This window comes from Chiloscyllium plagiosum, chromosome 33, assembly GCF_004010195.1.
Source record: "Chiloscyllium plagiosum isolate BGI_BamShark_2017 chromosome 33, ASM401019v2, whole genome shotgun sequence".
NCBI classification, from domain to species: Eukaryota; Metazoa; Chordata; class Chondrichthyes; order Orectolobiformes; family Hemiscylliidae; genus Chiloscyllium; species Chiloscyllium plagiosum.
The window spans coordinates 28,613,952-28,629,448 of record NC_057742.1 but is presented as its reverse complement, the minus strand read 5'-3'; the positions used below and the strand labels follow the sequence as shown (position 1 = coordinate 28,629,448).

Sequence of the window (15,497 nt, the reverse complement as noted above, 5' to 3'; positions counted from 1 at the left end):
CTCTCTCTCTCTCTCTCTCTAGCTCTCTCTCTCTAGCTCTCTCTCTCTCTAGCTCTGGTTTCAGCTCTTGTCTGAGGCTTCCATTCTCTCTGTCGTTGCATAAGTCCCAAGTTTCAGCTCTTGAACAAAATCTCCTCAGGGTGGGGAGAGAGGGCTGGCCCCACTGTGTGCAGCTTGTCAAACAGGCCAAACCATCAGAGAGAGTAATAGTGAGCCCAATGGTCTTTATTCATGTTTCTCTTCATATGTCCACAAGGTTTTCATTCAGGCACAGTGTTATTGAGCTTAAACATTTGTGCTTCTTTTTCCACAGTCTTCCAAAGAAAAGTTTGGTGACAAAGTAGGACGCATAATATAATGCAAACATCCGGGCCTCCAGTAAGCAAGACATGCGATGTCATAAAGATGTCTCACTGATAAGTTTATGCTCTGATTCTGACATTTGTATTCCCATGGTTTCGTTCCCCCTCCCCTTTGTCACAGGTCCTAGTGGTACCAATATCATTATAGGGTCCATCGCAGGCGCCATCCTGGTGGCAGCCATTGTCCTAGGGGGGACTGGATGGGGATTTAAGTAAGCGACAAGCATGCCTCTTCCTGACTGCTTCTTACTTTACTCCATTCAGAGTTAATACTCAAATGCCTTTGTGCTAAAATTCTGCAGTAGATGCAATAATTTTGAGGTTGTTGGGTGAAAATTCATGTAAATATTTCAACTGTTTTCTCCCTGCACAGACTGAAAGGGATATCCTGTCTCCAATGCTCAAAGCCACAGCCCATTTTAAAAGAAAAATATAAATCTCAGTCCACAATTTGACTAACATCTACTTAATTTTCAACTTAATAAATAATAATTCATATTTGTCAATTCAGCCATTAATAACAGCTCTTGTTTCTTTAGCGCTTTTTTTAAAAGCCTGAATTTTTCTCAAAGTTTAGTATGTAAGAGTGTGATACTGAACAGCTAAAGTACATATTTAAAACATCTGAAATGATTAAAACCAATTGTAGAGCTTGGGATTTTTTTGTTGTCATGTGTTTTTAAGCCATTTTGAAGGCTATTTCCAGGAAACAATCTCAGGCTTTTGCTCTAACAATGAAATTTGCCAAAAATCAGTGAGAATATGAATAAAGCTCCTCAAAATCACAACCACTGGTTATGAGCAACAGGCAAGGATATACTGTAACTTGAAAAGGGGTAACAATCGAGTCCAGACTTTTCAAGTCAAAAGCAAAATGAATTTGTAATTTATCTTGTGTCTACAGCAGAATTTCTAGCTTTAAAAAAGGAACAAAATTTAGTGCAACTTTACCTGCATGGAATGGAATCGCTGCTTTCACATTTATTGAAATGTGGAATGCTTGGAGCATGTGTGAGATTTTGTGCAACGCATCACACCTCCCTTATTACAGGCCAAATGTTGGAGTGCCAAAGCAAGAACGTCTACTAACATTGCAAATGCTATTATTGAGACCATTTCAGTCTTGGCAGGTTTAAACACAACTTTAAAAAGTTAAAGTAATTTATCACGTCCACTTTACCAAAAAACTTCATAATCACTGAAATGCAGACAGTTTAGCATCTATATATTGGCCAGTAGTGCACTGTTCTGATGGTCACAAGCATTCAAGAAACAATTTCATTTTGACAATATATCTACAATGCAAGTGTCAACTCAGGAAAAACTGAAGGAAATCCTTATTTGTCAGGAAATAGTTTTGGGGAAATTGATGAGATTAAAATCCGATAAAATCCCCAGGGCTGCCACCTACCTGCTCCACCCTCCCCACCAGCCTATCACTATTACCCCTCCCACCTGCAACCACCTATCGCCTTCCCAGCTACCTTCCCCACAACCCCACCCCTAACCCCCTAACTTTTCTCTCATCCCCTTTGCCCCCTCCACATTCCTGCTGAAGGGCCTATACCCGAAATGTCAACTCTCTAGCTCCTCGGATGTTGCCTGACCTGCTGTGCTTCTCCAGGGCCACCCTTATCAACTCTGATGCTCTGCATCCCAAAGTACTTAAGGAAGTGGCCCTAGAACTGGTAGACGCATTGGTGATCATTTTCCAGCATTCTGTAGACTCTGGAAGAGTTCCAATGGGCTGGAGGGTAGCTAATGTAACCCCACCTTTTAAAAAAGGAAAGGAGAGGGAAAGCAATGAATTATAGGCTGGTTAGCTGACTTCGGTGCTGGGGAAAATGCTGGAGTCAGTTATTAAGGACATTTGGAAAGCGGTGACAGAATCAGTACTAGTCAGCATGGATTCACTGAAGAGAAATCATGCTTGACAAATCATCTGGAATTTTTGAGGATGTGACCAATAGAGTAGACCAGAGTGAATCAGTGGATGTTGCGTATCTGACTTTCAAAAGGCTTTTGACAAAGTTCCACACAAGAGAGTCGTTAGGAAAATTAAAGCTCATGGTATCGGAGGTGTTGTATTAACATGGATAAAGAACTGGTTGGCAGACAGGAAGTAGAGAGTTGGAATAAACGGGTCTTTTTCAGAGTGGTAGGCAGTGACAATTGGTATACCACAGGGTTCAGCGCTGGGACCCGAACTCTCCATAATATATATTAACGTTTTGAATGAAGGAAATGAATGCCATAACTCCCAAGTTGCAGATGACACTAAACTGGGTGGCAGTGTCTGCTGTGAGGAGGATACTAAGAGGCTGCAGGGTGACTTGAACAGGCTGACAGAGAGGGCAAAAACTTGGCAAATGCAATATAATGTTGATAAATGTGAGGTTATCCAGTTTGATGGCAAAAATAGGAATTCAGATTGTTATCTGAATGGTGGCAGTTTAGGAAAAGGTGAGGTGCAAGTAGACCTGGGTATCATGGTGGTACAGTTGCCGAAGGTTGGCAGGTGCAGCAGGCAGTGAGGAAAGCTAATAGCATGCTAGCCTTCATAGCAAGAGGATTTGAGTATCAGAATAAGGATGTCTTGCTGCAATAGTATAGAGCCTTGGTAAGGCCATACCTTGAATATTGTGTGCAGTTTTGGTCTCCTAGTCTGAGGAAGGACATTCTTGCTATTGAGGGAGTCCAGCAAAGGTTCACCAGACTGACTCCTGAGATGGCAGGAATGACATATGAGGGAAGACTGGGTTGACTGGGCTTGTACTCATTGGATTTTAGAGGAATGAGGGAGGATCTCATAGAAACATATAAAATCCTGATGAGACTGTACAGGCTCGGTGCAGGAAGAATGTTCCCAATTTTTGGTGATATCCAGAACTAGGGGTCTCGGCCTAAGAATAAAGGGTAAGCCATTCGGAACTGGGATGAGAAAGAATTTCTTCACTCAGCGAGTTCTGAGCCTGTGGAATTCTCTACCACAGGAAGCTATTGTGGACAGTTCATTAGATATATTCAAGAGGGAGCTGGACATGGCCCTTGCGGCTAGAGGGATCAAGGGATACGGAAAGAGAGCAGGAGTGGGATACTGAGATTGTATGAACAGCCATGACCATATTGAATGGTGATACAGGCTAGAAGAGCTGAATGGCCTACTCTTGCACCTATTGTCTGTTTCTAAAAGCAGTGTGAAGAGAAATTACAATAATTGTCATTCCTTATCCTAGTAACCACACAGGGTTGTTAAAAATATATTTTCCGTTCTTTGTTTTGATGTGGTAAAAACGGGCTAGCAAGCTTTGACTTCCTTGTCTAATTTTTAATAGATGGAAAATCTCCTAGGCTAAAATGGTTTTAAAGGAAATCACTGACGTAAGGTGGTTGCAGGAAATCATCTGACCTGGTTGATCCAGTACATAAAATCATCAATTAACAAGATCCATGGTGAACTGAAATTAACATGACATCCAGATGACTGAAACCAGTCTTTCAGATCTGTGTTTCATGTTTAATTTATAGCTGTCTGAACGATTTGCATGTTAAAATAAAAATCATCTGTTGATCATCCATATTAGGAAAAATAATGAAGCACCAGTCCTTGCTGCACGCCACTGGTCACAGGCCTCCAGTCTGAACAACAACGCTCTATTACCACCCTCTGTCTCCTATTGTCAAGCCAGTTTTGTATCCTGTTGGCTAGCTCTCACTGCATCCCATGTGATCTAACCTCACTAACCAGTCTATCATGCGGAACCTTGTCGAAGGCCTTGCTAAAGTCCCTGCGTAGACAATGTCTACTGGTCTGTTCAAAATCCTGAAATTGCCATTGTATGTGAAAACAAAATCAAGAATATAGAAGCACAAAGGAAGGCCATTGAGCCCGTCAAATGTTATAAAAATCATATTTATCTGTGCCAAATACAGGGGAAAGCTTTCTCCTTTTACTTTGAAATAGATCTGAGTTTTTCTTTTGATAATTAAGTATTTGATATCTGTTAGATGTCTGAAAGTTTGCAGCCATTTCTATCTCGGTCTGCTTTCAGCATGTTTATTTGTATCATCATGGTCTACTAAATTTTCAACTTGTGTTCTTTGAACCAATTAATCTTACAGTGAAAGCTTCTCTTATTTCCAAGAGGAAAGAGCCCAGTGACTGTTGACATTGCATGCTTACAATTCCAGCCTTCGCCAATATGCTGTGCTCAGTCTTATTGAGCACGTGTTTCCTCCCCACTGGAGGCCTGTAAGGCCATTTAGTAACTGACAAATAAGTGGTGTATGGATAAATTTCTTAGCCACACTCGAACATTTCTCTTGCTTTTTCCATTATTTTCAATATCTCCAATATTGTTACAGTGTGCCATGTAAATAGTTATATATCACACAGCACAAAGCTAGTGCTTCCAAATAAACCTGTTTGCACAATAACCTGGTGTTGTGTGATTTTAACTTTGCACACCCCAGTCCAACACTGGCATCTCCAAATCATATCTTGTAAATGTTTGTTAAACCCAGCAATTAATTTTGGACAACTAATTTCAACATAGGCTAATTGCTGCTAAATGAGCTGAGATCGGAGCGATTTTAGTCCATGATTGCCAACAATTGTCATGACTAATGGCTTGATTTAATCAACAATGCCCTTTAATTGCTGGGCTTTGACCCATTTACTACTGGTGAAGGAGGTGAATATTTAAAGGCAAAAGTGGCTTATTTGGTGATGATCCATCCATTTCTGAAAGAATCAAAACAAAATTGTCTAGAAGCAAAAATATCCTTTCATGTCCAAATATATCTCAGTGGCCAAAAGATTGTGTTTCAAATGTAAACCAAACTTGCTTCCTGCAAGGTCTTGTATTATTCCACCTCAGCGTTAATATCCTGCTGTTATACCAGCTTAGTGTTAATTATGTAGATTAATTTTCAGGTACATGAAAGTACCATATTGATTTCCATGCAAGTTTGTTCCAGATACAGATTCCTTCCCATTCACTCCTGTGGCACTAAATTCTTATGAAGGAAAAAATGATTTTCATGTAAAGTTGTTTCTTTGTGCAGTTTATTCCAATGATGTGCAATGTTTTGCTTTGTTTAAGAATATAATTGTTGCTAACACAGAGACGAATTCCTCATTGTAAGAATTCCCTTTTTTTGGTTGGGATTAGTTTTGATTTTAAAGAAATCACACACAAATGAAATATTCTTCAAACCACCAATTGCCCCACACTAAGCCAACTCCGGGGAGGTGAAACCCTCAGTGTGTTTTCTTATCTGTGATATGTGGCCTTTCTTGCCTCCTTTGTGATTTTTAACTGACTTAGCACCTTGCTGGAACTTTATAGCCGTGATTCCTATCTTCATCAATTCTTCTCGAGTTATAAGGGAAGCACATTTTCAAGCAATTGCTTAGCAGTTATGCTTCTTAAAACTCTAGCGTGCATGAGATGTTGTGGTGTTTAAAAATACCACAATTGTGAAACAGCAATAGCTGATCCAGGTGGAATCAATGAAGATAGTAATATTAAACATGCATGTTGTGCTTCCATTACACTGTGCATGTCTCCACTCTGCTTGTTATGTTGGTCTTGATTTGCATAACAGCCAAATGTATTTGGAAAACTGAGCCTTAATTCAATATACAGGACTCTACAAATTTGAACGTTAAAGTATATCATGTATTTCTGTGTGACATTAGACTGAAATATCTCGCTTGGAAATCTAAAGCTTATTCATTTACTTGTTGAAAGCAATTGTACTATATTTGAACTCTTCCACTTCTGTAAAATTTGAGATATTTAATTTAAATTTAGTTTCTACAGTTAATGTGTTTTTTTTTACATCATTTAACATTCAGACTTGTTTTATCTATGCTCAAATGAGCAAACCTGTCCTTTTTCCAGAAGATCTGTATGTTGTTTTTTTTTCAAATTCAATCAGTAGAATGCATTCTTCTTGAGAAATGCACAGCAACAAATATCTTTTATAACTTTCTCAATCATCTTGAACTGAGCAGTGACATTTCAATTAGGGCAGAACAGGATGGAAGAGACATTTTGTTACACAGTGTTGTGGGTGACTGCTTTGCACCACTTATGTGCCCAGTTACAGTGAACAGTAAATATCCCTGAAGTGAACTTGGAATTACTTTAAGAAGAACTCATTGGCCATTAAACCAACCCAAGTGCTCAGTTCTGACAGCTGATACGTGATATTTATTCAAGAGTGTTCAACATTTTGGTGTATTATGTCAATCAAGTCCTAATTGATTACTAACTATTAATGATTTTCTAGTAAGTGTTGAAAACTAAACGTGTCTCATTTTTTTCTTTGCACCATGGAAAGGAACATTCGGAGAGGAAGGTATGATGCCACACAACAGCAAGCAATTTAAATACCTTGCATTAAATCACACCACTTTATGATTATAAACCAGCCTTGGTTTCATTGTTTCCGTATATACAATTTACAATTGTGAAGCAATTACTTGATCATTAAAGATTTGTATGTTCAAAGTTAATAAACAGATCAAATCACATAATAAGCCAGTGTAAAATTGAATAACCACTTTAAAAAGGTGAAAATGAGACTGCCACTTGAGTTAATTAGATTAGTATGCGACATTGGTGTGTGACTGATACATACAGAGCAGACTGATCCTTATTTTGACCGCTGACCTGTGATAACCAAGCTGGGGTCAGCCAGGTCAAAGTGTTCCTGATATCAATAGCACCGCTAAAGGAGGACAATAACCAGAGCTCCCACTTCTGGCCATTCCCTAACCCCTGCTGGCAGGTGCAACAGAATGATGGCTTCTCATTTCTGTCGAGGTTTAGTCAGTTGACCGGTCTCCTATGACCCTGGCCAAACGACCTATTTTCTCCTCGTCCCCAGTACATGTATGACTACTGAAATGAAAGTGTTCAAACAAAAACACTTACTTTAAATGTTGTTATGATTTTCCTTCTCTGGAGATGCCAGGATAATGCTGGAGGGTTGCCATGGCGACTGTATGAAATCAGCAAAGGATAGACTCAGCCTTGATGCTTCTTCTTCAGACCCTGGTCATTTAGATTGATAACGCTCAATGTTCTGCTTCAAACATAAAACTAATCATTTCGGCTGACAACCAAAATAATTTGCTACTTTTGAGAATAGTGGGGTTGTGGAAGGGTGAGTCAGGGATGAGGGGTGGGTGAATGGTTGATGTTAGTTTTGGGATAGGAAAGGGCAGCAGCAGGATCATTGCAAAACAATAAAAATTGGCAATGATCTTGAAGTCTGATTTTCAACTAGACTAACCATTGCTACATAGACTACGCATTAATTAATATTATGTTCTGTGGAGGTTCAGATTAGGTTTTCATATTTCCTTGAGGTTATTTCTAATTTGTTCCTCGCAGTTAATTTGTAAACTGAAGTGCTGAGCCATTTGTAACTTCAATCATCTTGCAGTTCAAAGAACATCTGTGCGTCTGTGTGTGTTTTAGTACTGACTGGTTGATATGCTTCCTCCAGCTGAACTCTTGAAAGAAATATTGAACTTTATGACCCCAATTGTATAGAAAATCCACATCAACACAGAGCCTTTGTGATGCTGTGCAACTATTGAAGCCATGAAAGATAGTTCTTTGAACCTTAGTTTGCACAATATAAATAGAACATTTAGAAACCACTCAAAAAACCCTGAAAGCTTTACAGATTAAAGAACAGTTTTCAAAATCCAGCGTCCAGTTCAGGTTTTAGTGAGCCACCTTTATAGTGTACTTGTTTTGAAAAATAAAAGTCAACCTTTAGGCTCCAACAAAGAAGTTTCTTGTTGTCTTCATGGGGAGATTTCAAGCTGTCGCTATGTTCTTCCAAACACGAGACATTGTGTAATTCTCAAATATTAACTGTTTAACGTTACATTTTATCAAACTATTCATGCCTTTTGCTTATTCTGTTAGCTACAACTCACTTTGGTTTTCAAATGATTTTATCAATCAGGTCTCCAGCCTGAAGTTGCATTTCTCCACAACCATAAAGCCTTAAGAAATAGGAACAGGAGTAGGCCATTCAGTTAATTGAATCTGCAATTTAGTAGGCTCATGGCTAATCCGACATTCCTCACATTCACTTTCCTGCATTTTCTCTGTAATCCTTGATTCCCCTACTAATCAAGAAACCATCTATCTCAGCCTTAAGTGTATGTGAGGATTCTGCCCCCACCGTTCTCTGTAGTAAGTAGTTCCAAAGACACTCAAGCCCACAAGTGAAGACATTCTTCCTCATCCTAGTCTTATATTGGCACTCCTTTATTCTGAGACTGTGCTCTCTGGTCCAGGACTGTCCCATGAGTGAAAACTTAACCTTCGTATTTACCCTGTCAAGCCCCTTAAGAATCCTGGCATTCAGCAAAACAGCTTCCAATCATTTTTATTTTGAAGTGGCAGTAACTCTCAGTATTTCACTAAAAGAAATTGACTTCTCCATTTTCTATTCTTCTTCCACCTGTTACCTGTAAGGTAGCTATGTAACTTCTAACTTCTTTGTTGCAGATCTGGAGGAGCATAAAATGCCTTTCATCTGTATACGATACTCTCTTTACTCCAATAAAACCAATGTCTTCCGATGCTCAAGGAACCAGACCTTCTCTGTCTTGTTGCTGTGGAATACACTTATAGGTAAACTTCAGGGCCTGGAAAAAGAAAGGAAAGTTGAACCGGTGCTTCAATGAAAAGCTGAAGAAAACACTTCTGAAACGTACTGAAATCTATGCTGTGTCTTTACTCTGTTTAGAGCTTTGGTGCATGCTCCAGCCCATGAGAATAAAGATAATAGTTTCAGGCTTTGGGTGAGGTAGGTGGCCATACTGTAAAGCATGCCAGTTTTGGGTTTAAAAAAACAACATTCTAGGTCTTGCCACAGAATCCATCTGACCCTGTAGATTCACTCAAATAATCATTATATTGTGAGAGAGCACGAGAGCACAAATTGTCCTGAATGTCACTGGTTTACTGCTGTCCTGATGTCAAAGCTCTAATGATCTGGCCTGCAAAACCTACCTTTTTGTCCTTGTATTTCACATTTGCTGATAGCCCTGTTTGAATTTTCTTATGTTGGAGTGCTATTCTTAGCTCAAATGAATCCTCATCTCATCTACTAATGTAAGCAACATGAGATATGTGCAAATTCATGTAAAGATGTATTTAAACTTGCAAGTAGTTTCCAATGCTCTAAATTTGGCTGTGAAATAATTCATGGGGCAAAATATTTTTGCCACCTTTCTAACTTCAGTGGTGGAAGAAATTTATGAGTTATTGAAAAAAGCTGGATTTTGTCATGAAAATATTTAGTGAGTTGCCTGTTCGTTCTTTCACTTGCAGAAGACCTAAAAGAGGGAGAGAGAAACTTACAAATGGTGACTCAATGTGGTGAGCCTTAGTACTCCCATACTAATCCAGCAATAAATCCTGGCTACTCAGTTTCCAAAGTTAGATACATTGGGCAGGAATACACCAGCAGAAATTGTGACAGCTGAAGGATCAGGGAGCAGTGACATATCTGGATGATTTGTACAGAGCAATGTTAAACCGAGATGATATTTTTCTTTGAAAGAAAATCATGAGAAGAGGGAAACGTACATTAAAATTGGCTTTTATGAACTATGACTGCTTCTTAGAGTTTAACCTGAACTAAGAAAATTGCATGTTTGTAACAGGTATCCTTAATTTTACAGATCAAGAATTTGAAGTTAAATTGTAAAGATTAGTTTAAATTAAGTAAAATACAAAGCTGGCTTAAAATATGGGACACAAATAAATTGACAACTTCGGACTTAAACAGGGGACATGGAATGTTTGATATATGATGAAGGCTCAGAAATGAAGCTACCTCGATTCTTAGAACAGTTGATACTATCAAACCTTGTTATGTTAGCTCAAGTTAACCATCAGAAATGTATCTTATTATGGTTAAAAATCTCTAAGGTTGAGCTGGGACCAACAACTTGCGTAAAAAGTGGCATTTGTTTAAGTGAAGAACTACCATTAACTCCATGAAAGTAGCCTTTCTCAAAATGGCTTCTCCCAGTTTCTAAACTAACACTGCCAACATTACTGTCCATGTCATTGTACTATCTTGGTATGTTTTTCCTCTGTAGTCTTCCACTGGAGAATTATCACATGAAGTGCACAATGATTACAACTGATGATTGCATTTAATTAAAAAGGGTTTTTCTTTCTGGACTTTGCAAACTCAAACTACTTCTTAAAAGTTGCAAATATAGAGCAAGTAGGCTCGAAATTTACTGCAGCACTTCTACATAATTTTGGTTTATACCCATAAAAATCCTACACTGTATACAGATATATGATTATCTGCATTTCATGCTATTCAGTCTGAATTCTCAACACAACTCATGGCCATCCAAGTGAACATTCCTGGCTCTTCACCTTCCCACTCAGGAGGGTGGAGCAAGGGAGAAGGAAGTTTTGAATGACAAATTGGAATTTATTATTTTTCTAAACATGAAGTTGAGAATTATTTTTCTTCAGGCAGATGGTGTGGAGTCAGGGAAATATTCTATGAGCAGTCCACTCCAAAAAGGCAAGTCCCACACTTGTACCTGTCACCACGTCAGATGTGGTACTTGCTTGATAAGATTCCTTACTTCTCAAAGCTGATAAACCTCTTATCAAGCAGAGAAAATAGTAGCCTGTCAAATGGAGAGAAAGATTGTTCGCAATCTGAAGATTGAAAGTATAAAACATTTTTCGAGAGCAGCCCAAATATAAACCATGCTGTATCACGAGGATGCTACCTAATAAAGACAGTGTAGAACAAGAGCTGCAGGATATAAATGTAGATCGCAATCCAGGAATTTTGAGGAAGGAATTAGAAAGATAGGCAGGGGATATTTTTTGAACAAGAACATGAAGATCTTGACAGCATAATTTATCCACACCTTGGATACTTGTGCAGCAAAGACTTATGGCCATGGGTCTCTACAACTACAGCCATGGGTGTAAGCTGGGACTTACTGTTCCAGGACTGAGAAAGTTCAGTGAAGGTGTGTGAATTATCTCACCTATTGGAGATGGAATGGTTACATCTTAACTGGTTATGAATTCTCAATAGGATGAGTTCCGTCACGTCAACTAATTCACACAGCTTAAGTACCACCTTTGTGTGTTATTGACTGGCTGTAATGTGTGGAGTTTTAGAGACACTCCTTGAATCCTTCTTTCCCAACTACAATGCTCAGAGACGAATGTTTCTTTCTGACTCAATCGAGGACATAAGACCATAAGACATAGGAGTGGAAGTAAGGCCATTCGGCCCATCGAGTTCACTCCGCCATTCAATCATGGCTGATGGGCATTTTAACTCCACTTACCCGCATTCTCCCCGTAGCCCTTAATTTCTTGTGACATCAAGAATTTATCAATCTTTGCCTTGAAGACATTTAGCGTCCCGGCCTCCATTGCACTCTGCAGCAATGAATTCCACAGGCCCACCACTCTCTGGCTGAAGAAATGTCTCCGCATTTCTGTTCTGAATTTACCCCCTCTAATTCTAAGGCTGTGTCCACGAGTCCTAGTCTCCTCACCTAATGGAAACACTTTCCTAGAGTCCAGCCTTTCCAAGCCATGTATTATCTTGTAAGTTTCTATTAGATCCCCCCTTAATCTTTGAAACTCCAATGAATACAGTCCCAGGATCCTCAGCCGTTCCTCATATGTTAGACCTACCATTCCAGGGATCATCCGTGTGAATCTCTGCTGGACACGCTCCAGTGCCAGTATGTCCTTCCTGAGGTGTGGGGACCAAAACTGGACACAGTACTCCAAATGGGGCCTAACCAGAGCTTTATAAAGTCTCAGTAGCACAAAGGTGCTTTTATATTCCAACCCTCTTGAGATAAATGACAATATTGCAACACTGAACCCTGCGGGACACCACTTGCCACCGGCTGCCATTCCAAAAAAGAACCTTTTATCCCAACTCTCTGCCTTCTGTCAGACAGCCAATCCTCAATCCATACCAGTAGCTCACCTCGAACACCATGGGCCCTCACCTTGCTCAGCAGTCTCCCATGTGGCACCTTATCAAAGGCCTTTTGGAAGTCTAGATAGACCACATCCACTGGGTTTCCCTGGTCTAACCTACTTGTCACCTCTTCAAAGAATTCCAACAGGTTTGTCAGGCACGACCTCCCCTTACTAAATCCATGTTGACTTGTTCTAATCCGACCCTGCTCTTCCAAGAATTTAGAAACCTCATCCTTAATGATTGATTCTAGAATTTTACCAACAACCAAGGTTAGGCTAATTGGCCTATAATTTTCCATCTTTTGGCTTGATCCTTTCTTGAAAAAGGGGGGTTACAACAGCGATCTTCCAATCATCCGGGACTTTCCCTGACTCCAGTGACTTTTGAAAGATCTCAACTAATGCCTCCGCTATTTCCTCAGCCACCTCCCTCAGAACTCTAGGATGTAGAGCATCGGGGCCAGGAGATTTATCAATTTTAAGACCTTTTAGCTTTTCTAGCACTTTCTCTTTTGTAATGGCAACCATACTCAACTCAGCCCCCTGACTCCCTTTAATTGTTGGGATATTACTCATGTCTTCCACTGTGAAGACTGACGCAAAGTACTTATTAAGTTCTCCTGCTATTTCCTTATCTCCCATCACTAGGCTTCCAACATCAGTTTGAAGTGGCCCAATGTCTACTTTAGCCTGTCGTTTGTTTCTTATGTATTGAAATAAACTTTTACTATCATTTCTAATATTACTGGCTAGCCTACCTTCATATTTGATCCTCTCCTTCCTTATTTCTCTCTTTGTTATCCTCTGTTTGTTTTTGTAGCCTTCCCAATCTTCTGATTTCCCAATGCTCTTGGCCATTTTATAGGATCTCTCTTTTTCTTTAATACATTTCCTGACTTCCTTTGTCAGCCATGGCTGTCTAATCCCTCCCCGGATAATCTTTCTTTTCTTGGGGATGAACCTCTGTACAGTGTCCTCAATTATACCCACAAACTCCTGCCATTTTTGCTCTACTGTCTTCCCCGCTAGGCTCTGCTTCCAGTCTATTTTCGTCAGTTCCTCTCTCATGCCCTCATAATTACCTTTATTTAACTGTAACACCATTACATCCGATTTTGTCTTCTCTCTTTCAAACTGCAGACTGAACTCTACCATATTATGATCGCTGCTTCATAAGTGTTACCTTACTTTAAGATTTTTAAGACATCAATGGTTTATACTCAGGATGTCCAAAGGCAGCTTGATTTTCCTGTTTCTCCAGCCTTGGGCCAGTCTTCTCCTCCCACTCTCTCATACAAGGGAGGCAATGATAAACAGTTCCACATTCCTTGTGACAAGTTCTGCACTACTCGGGCATCTAACCTCTCCAAGAGACTCCAAATTCAAGAGTCTTTGATTGTTCTAAGCAACAACAGCTTCTTGGTCCAAATTAATGCCCTAGCCATCTTCCTCTCCATGGTTGTCCAGTTGTTCTTCAGCTCACTCCTGCAAGACATTTAATGCTTCTATTTCTAACTCCTCTATTGCCCACTCTAATAGAGCAATCGTTCTCTACTGGTATTTCCCCTACGCTCAAAGATTTTCCTTGTGCTGCCAGGACAGAGTACCCATATCTGTAATCTCCATTTAACTCAATCCACTATAATATTGTCCCCATGAGCATATTTCCAGTTTTTCTCTGTTTGGTAAAGGTTTTCCAGTTTTTCGCTCATTTCCTGTTTCAAAATGTACTTGTGTCTTGAGTGGCTTCTAAAGGGCCCACAGTCCTCTAGGAGTTTACTATTTTGGTACATTTTGTCACACAACAACTGACCCCAATCTTCACCCAAAGCCTTGAAATGTGCTTCCAAGTTGCCTTGCCCTCCATTAAAGATACAGGAAAGTTGCCAGCCAGCACATGCCGGACCAGAGAACGTGGATATTACACCGTCCTGATGTAAATACATACCAGGCCTTACATCAAGACTGCAGCTTCATTTCACCATTGCTTCTTTTGCTAATTATTTTAAATCCATGCTTTCTGGTTTTTAATTCTTCTACAGCTCTCGATTTTCACTTTGTTGCATATTGTTATCCTTTTGGAAGAATATTTCTTGAAAGATTTTGAAATAAAGCAGTTAGCTAGACTTATCAAAGTTTCTGTTATGAGCACAGGAAACAATTCCAGATATCAGTCCACCAATATCGCTTATTTTGGTTAGTGTCCTAATCACCTTCCACTCCACATCTTGCTTTGCATGCAACATAAAATGATAATTAGCATCTATAATTATTACTGGAAATAGCAAGAGATTGTTTCTACAAAACTTGTAAAAACAAATATTGAATGTAATTAAGACAACAGAATGTTACTGAACTGAATTTAGTACTGTTTTAAAGGTTATCGTATAAAGCTTCACATTATAATGCATATGTTAATGTAACTAATCTAAGTAAATTCATAATTAATACACCGAGCATGTACACACTGGTCTATTGGAGTCCTTTAACTAGAGGAAGTACTTATATTTACCTGTTGTTGCCATGTTGCATCTAACATCTGTTATTCTTTCTGAACATTATTTATGGAAATTACTCATAGTCTTAAAAGTTATAGCAAAATGGTTCGAAGAATTAATTTTGATCACCTCATTTGTCTCACTTCCACATAGGATTGCCTGAACTGCTGTACACAGAAAACAAACACTGTCACAGGGGGAATGTGATGCTTTGATTTGGTTTCTCAGACATGATTTTTCTTGCATTATGCAGTGAAGTCTATTCTGGTAGCTCACACAGTTCGTTGTATTGTTGCTAATCATTTATTTGATGTCTTGAGCCAGGAAACATATTCTTCCTATCTTATCCATGCTGCTTCCTCAAGGATTATTTTAAATAACACCAGTGACTTCCGGTTAGAGGGAACTAAAGTCTTCATATCAACACTCCGAAAGGAGTGAGGTTCTGTTCAAATTCTGTGATCAGCTTGTGTTCAGTCATGCTCATCCTTCCTAGTTCAAGAAGATCAGATACAAACTTTAAGGAATTTGTGTGATGTTAAAGTTATTTACTTTAAAACCTGCTACAGACTACTCCTTCATTCTTTAATGCTGTT

At 39.3% G+C, this 15,497-nt stretch overlaps 1 protein-coding gene across 8 annotated transcripts in view; it reads left to right on the top strand.

The window, feature by feature from the left end:
- adam11 (ADAM metallopeptidase domain 11) overlaps window positions 1-11,720 on the top strand; it is a 165,265-nt gene extending 153,545 nt beyond the window's left edge. For 2 of the 8 annotated variants that reach the window (XM_043675210.1, XM_043675216.1), the window contains 2 exons: window positions 6,714-6,731; window positions 8,909-11,720. In XM_043675210.1, coding sequence (XP_043531145.1) covers window positions 6,714-6,731; window positions 8,909-9,087 — 197 coding nt within the window. In that variant the 3' untranslated portion in view covers window positions 9,088-11,720. The other 6 variants (XR_006309220.1, XM_043675213.1, XM_043675212.1 and 3 more) reach the window with 6 other exon arrangements.
- The last annotated feature ends 3,777 nt before the right edge of the window (window positions 11,721-15,497 follow it).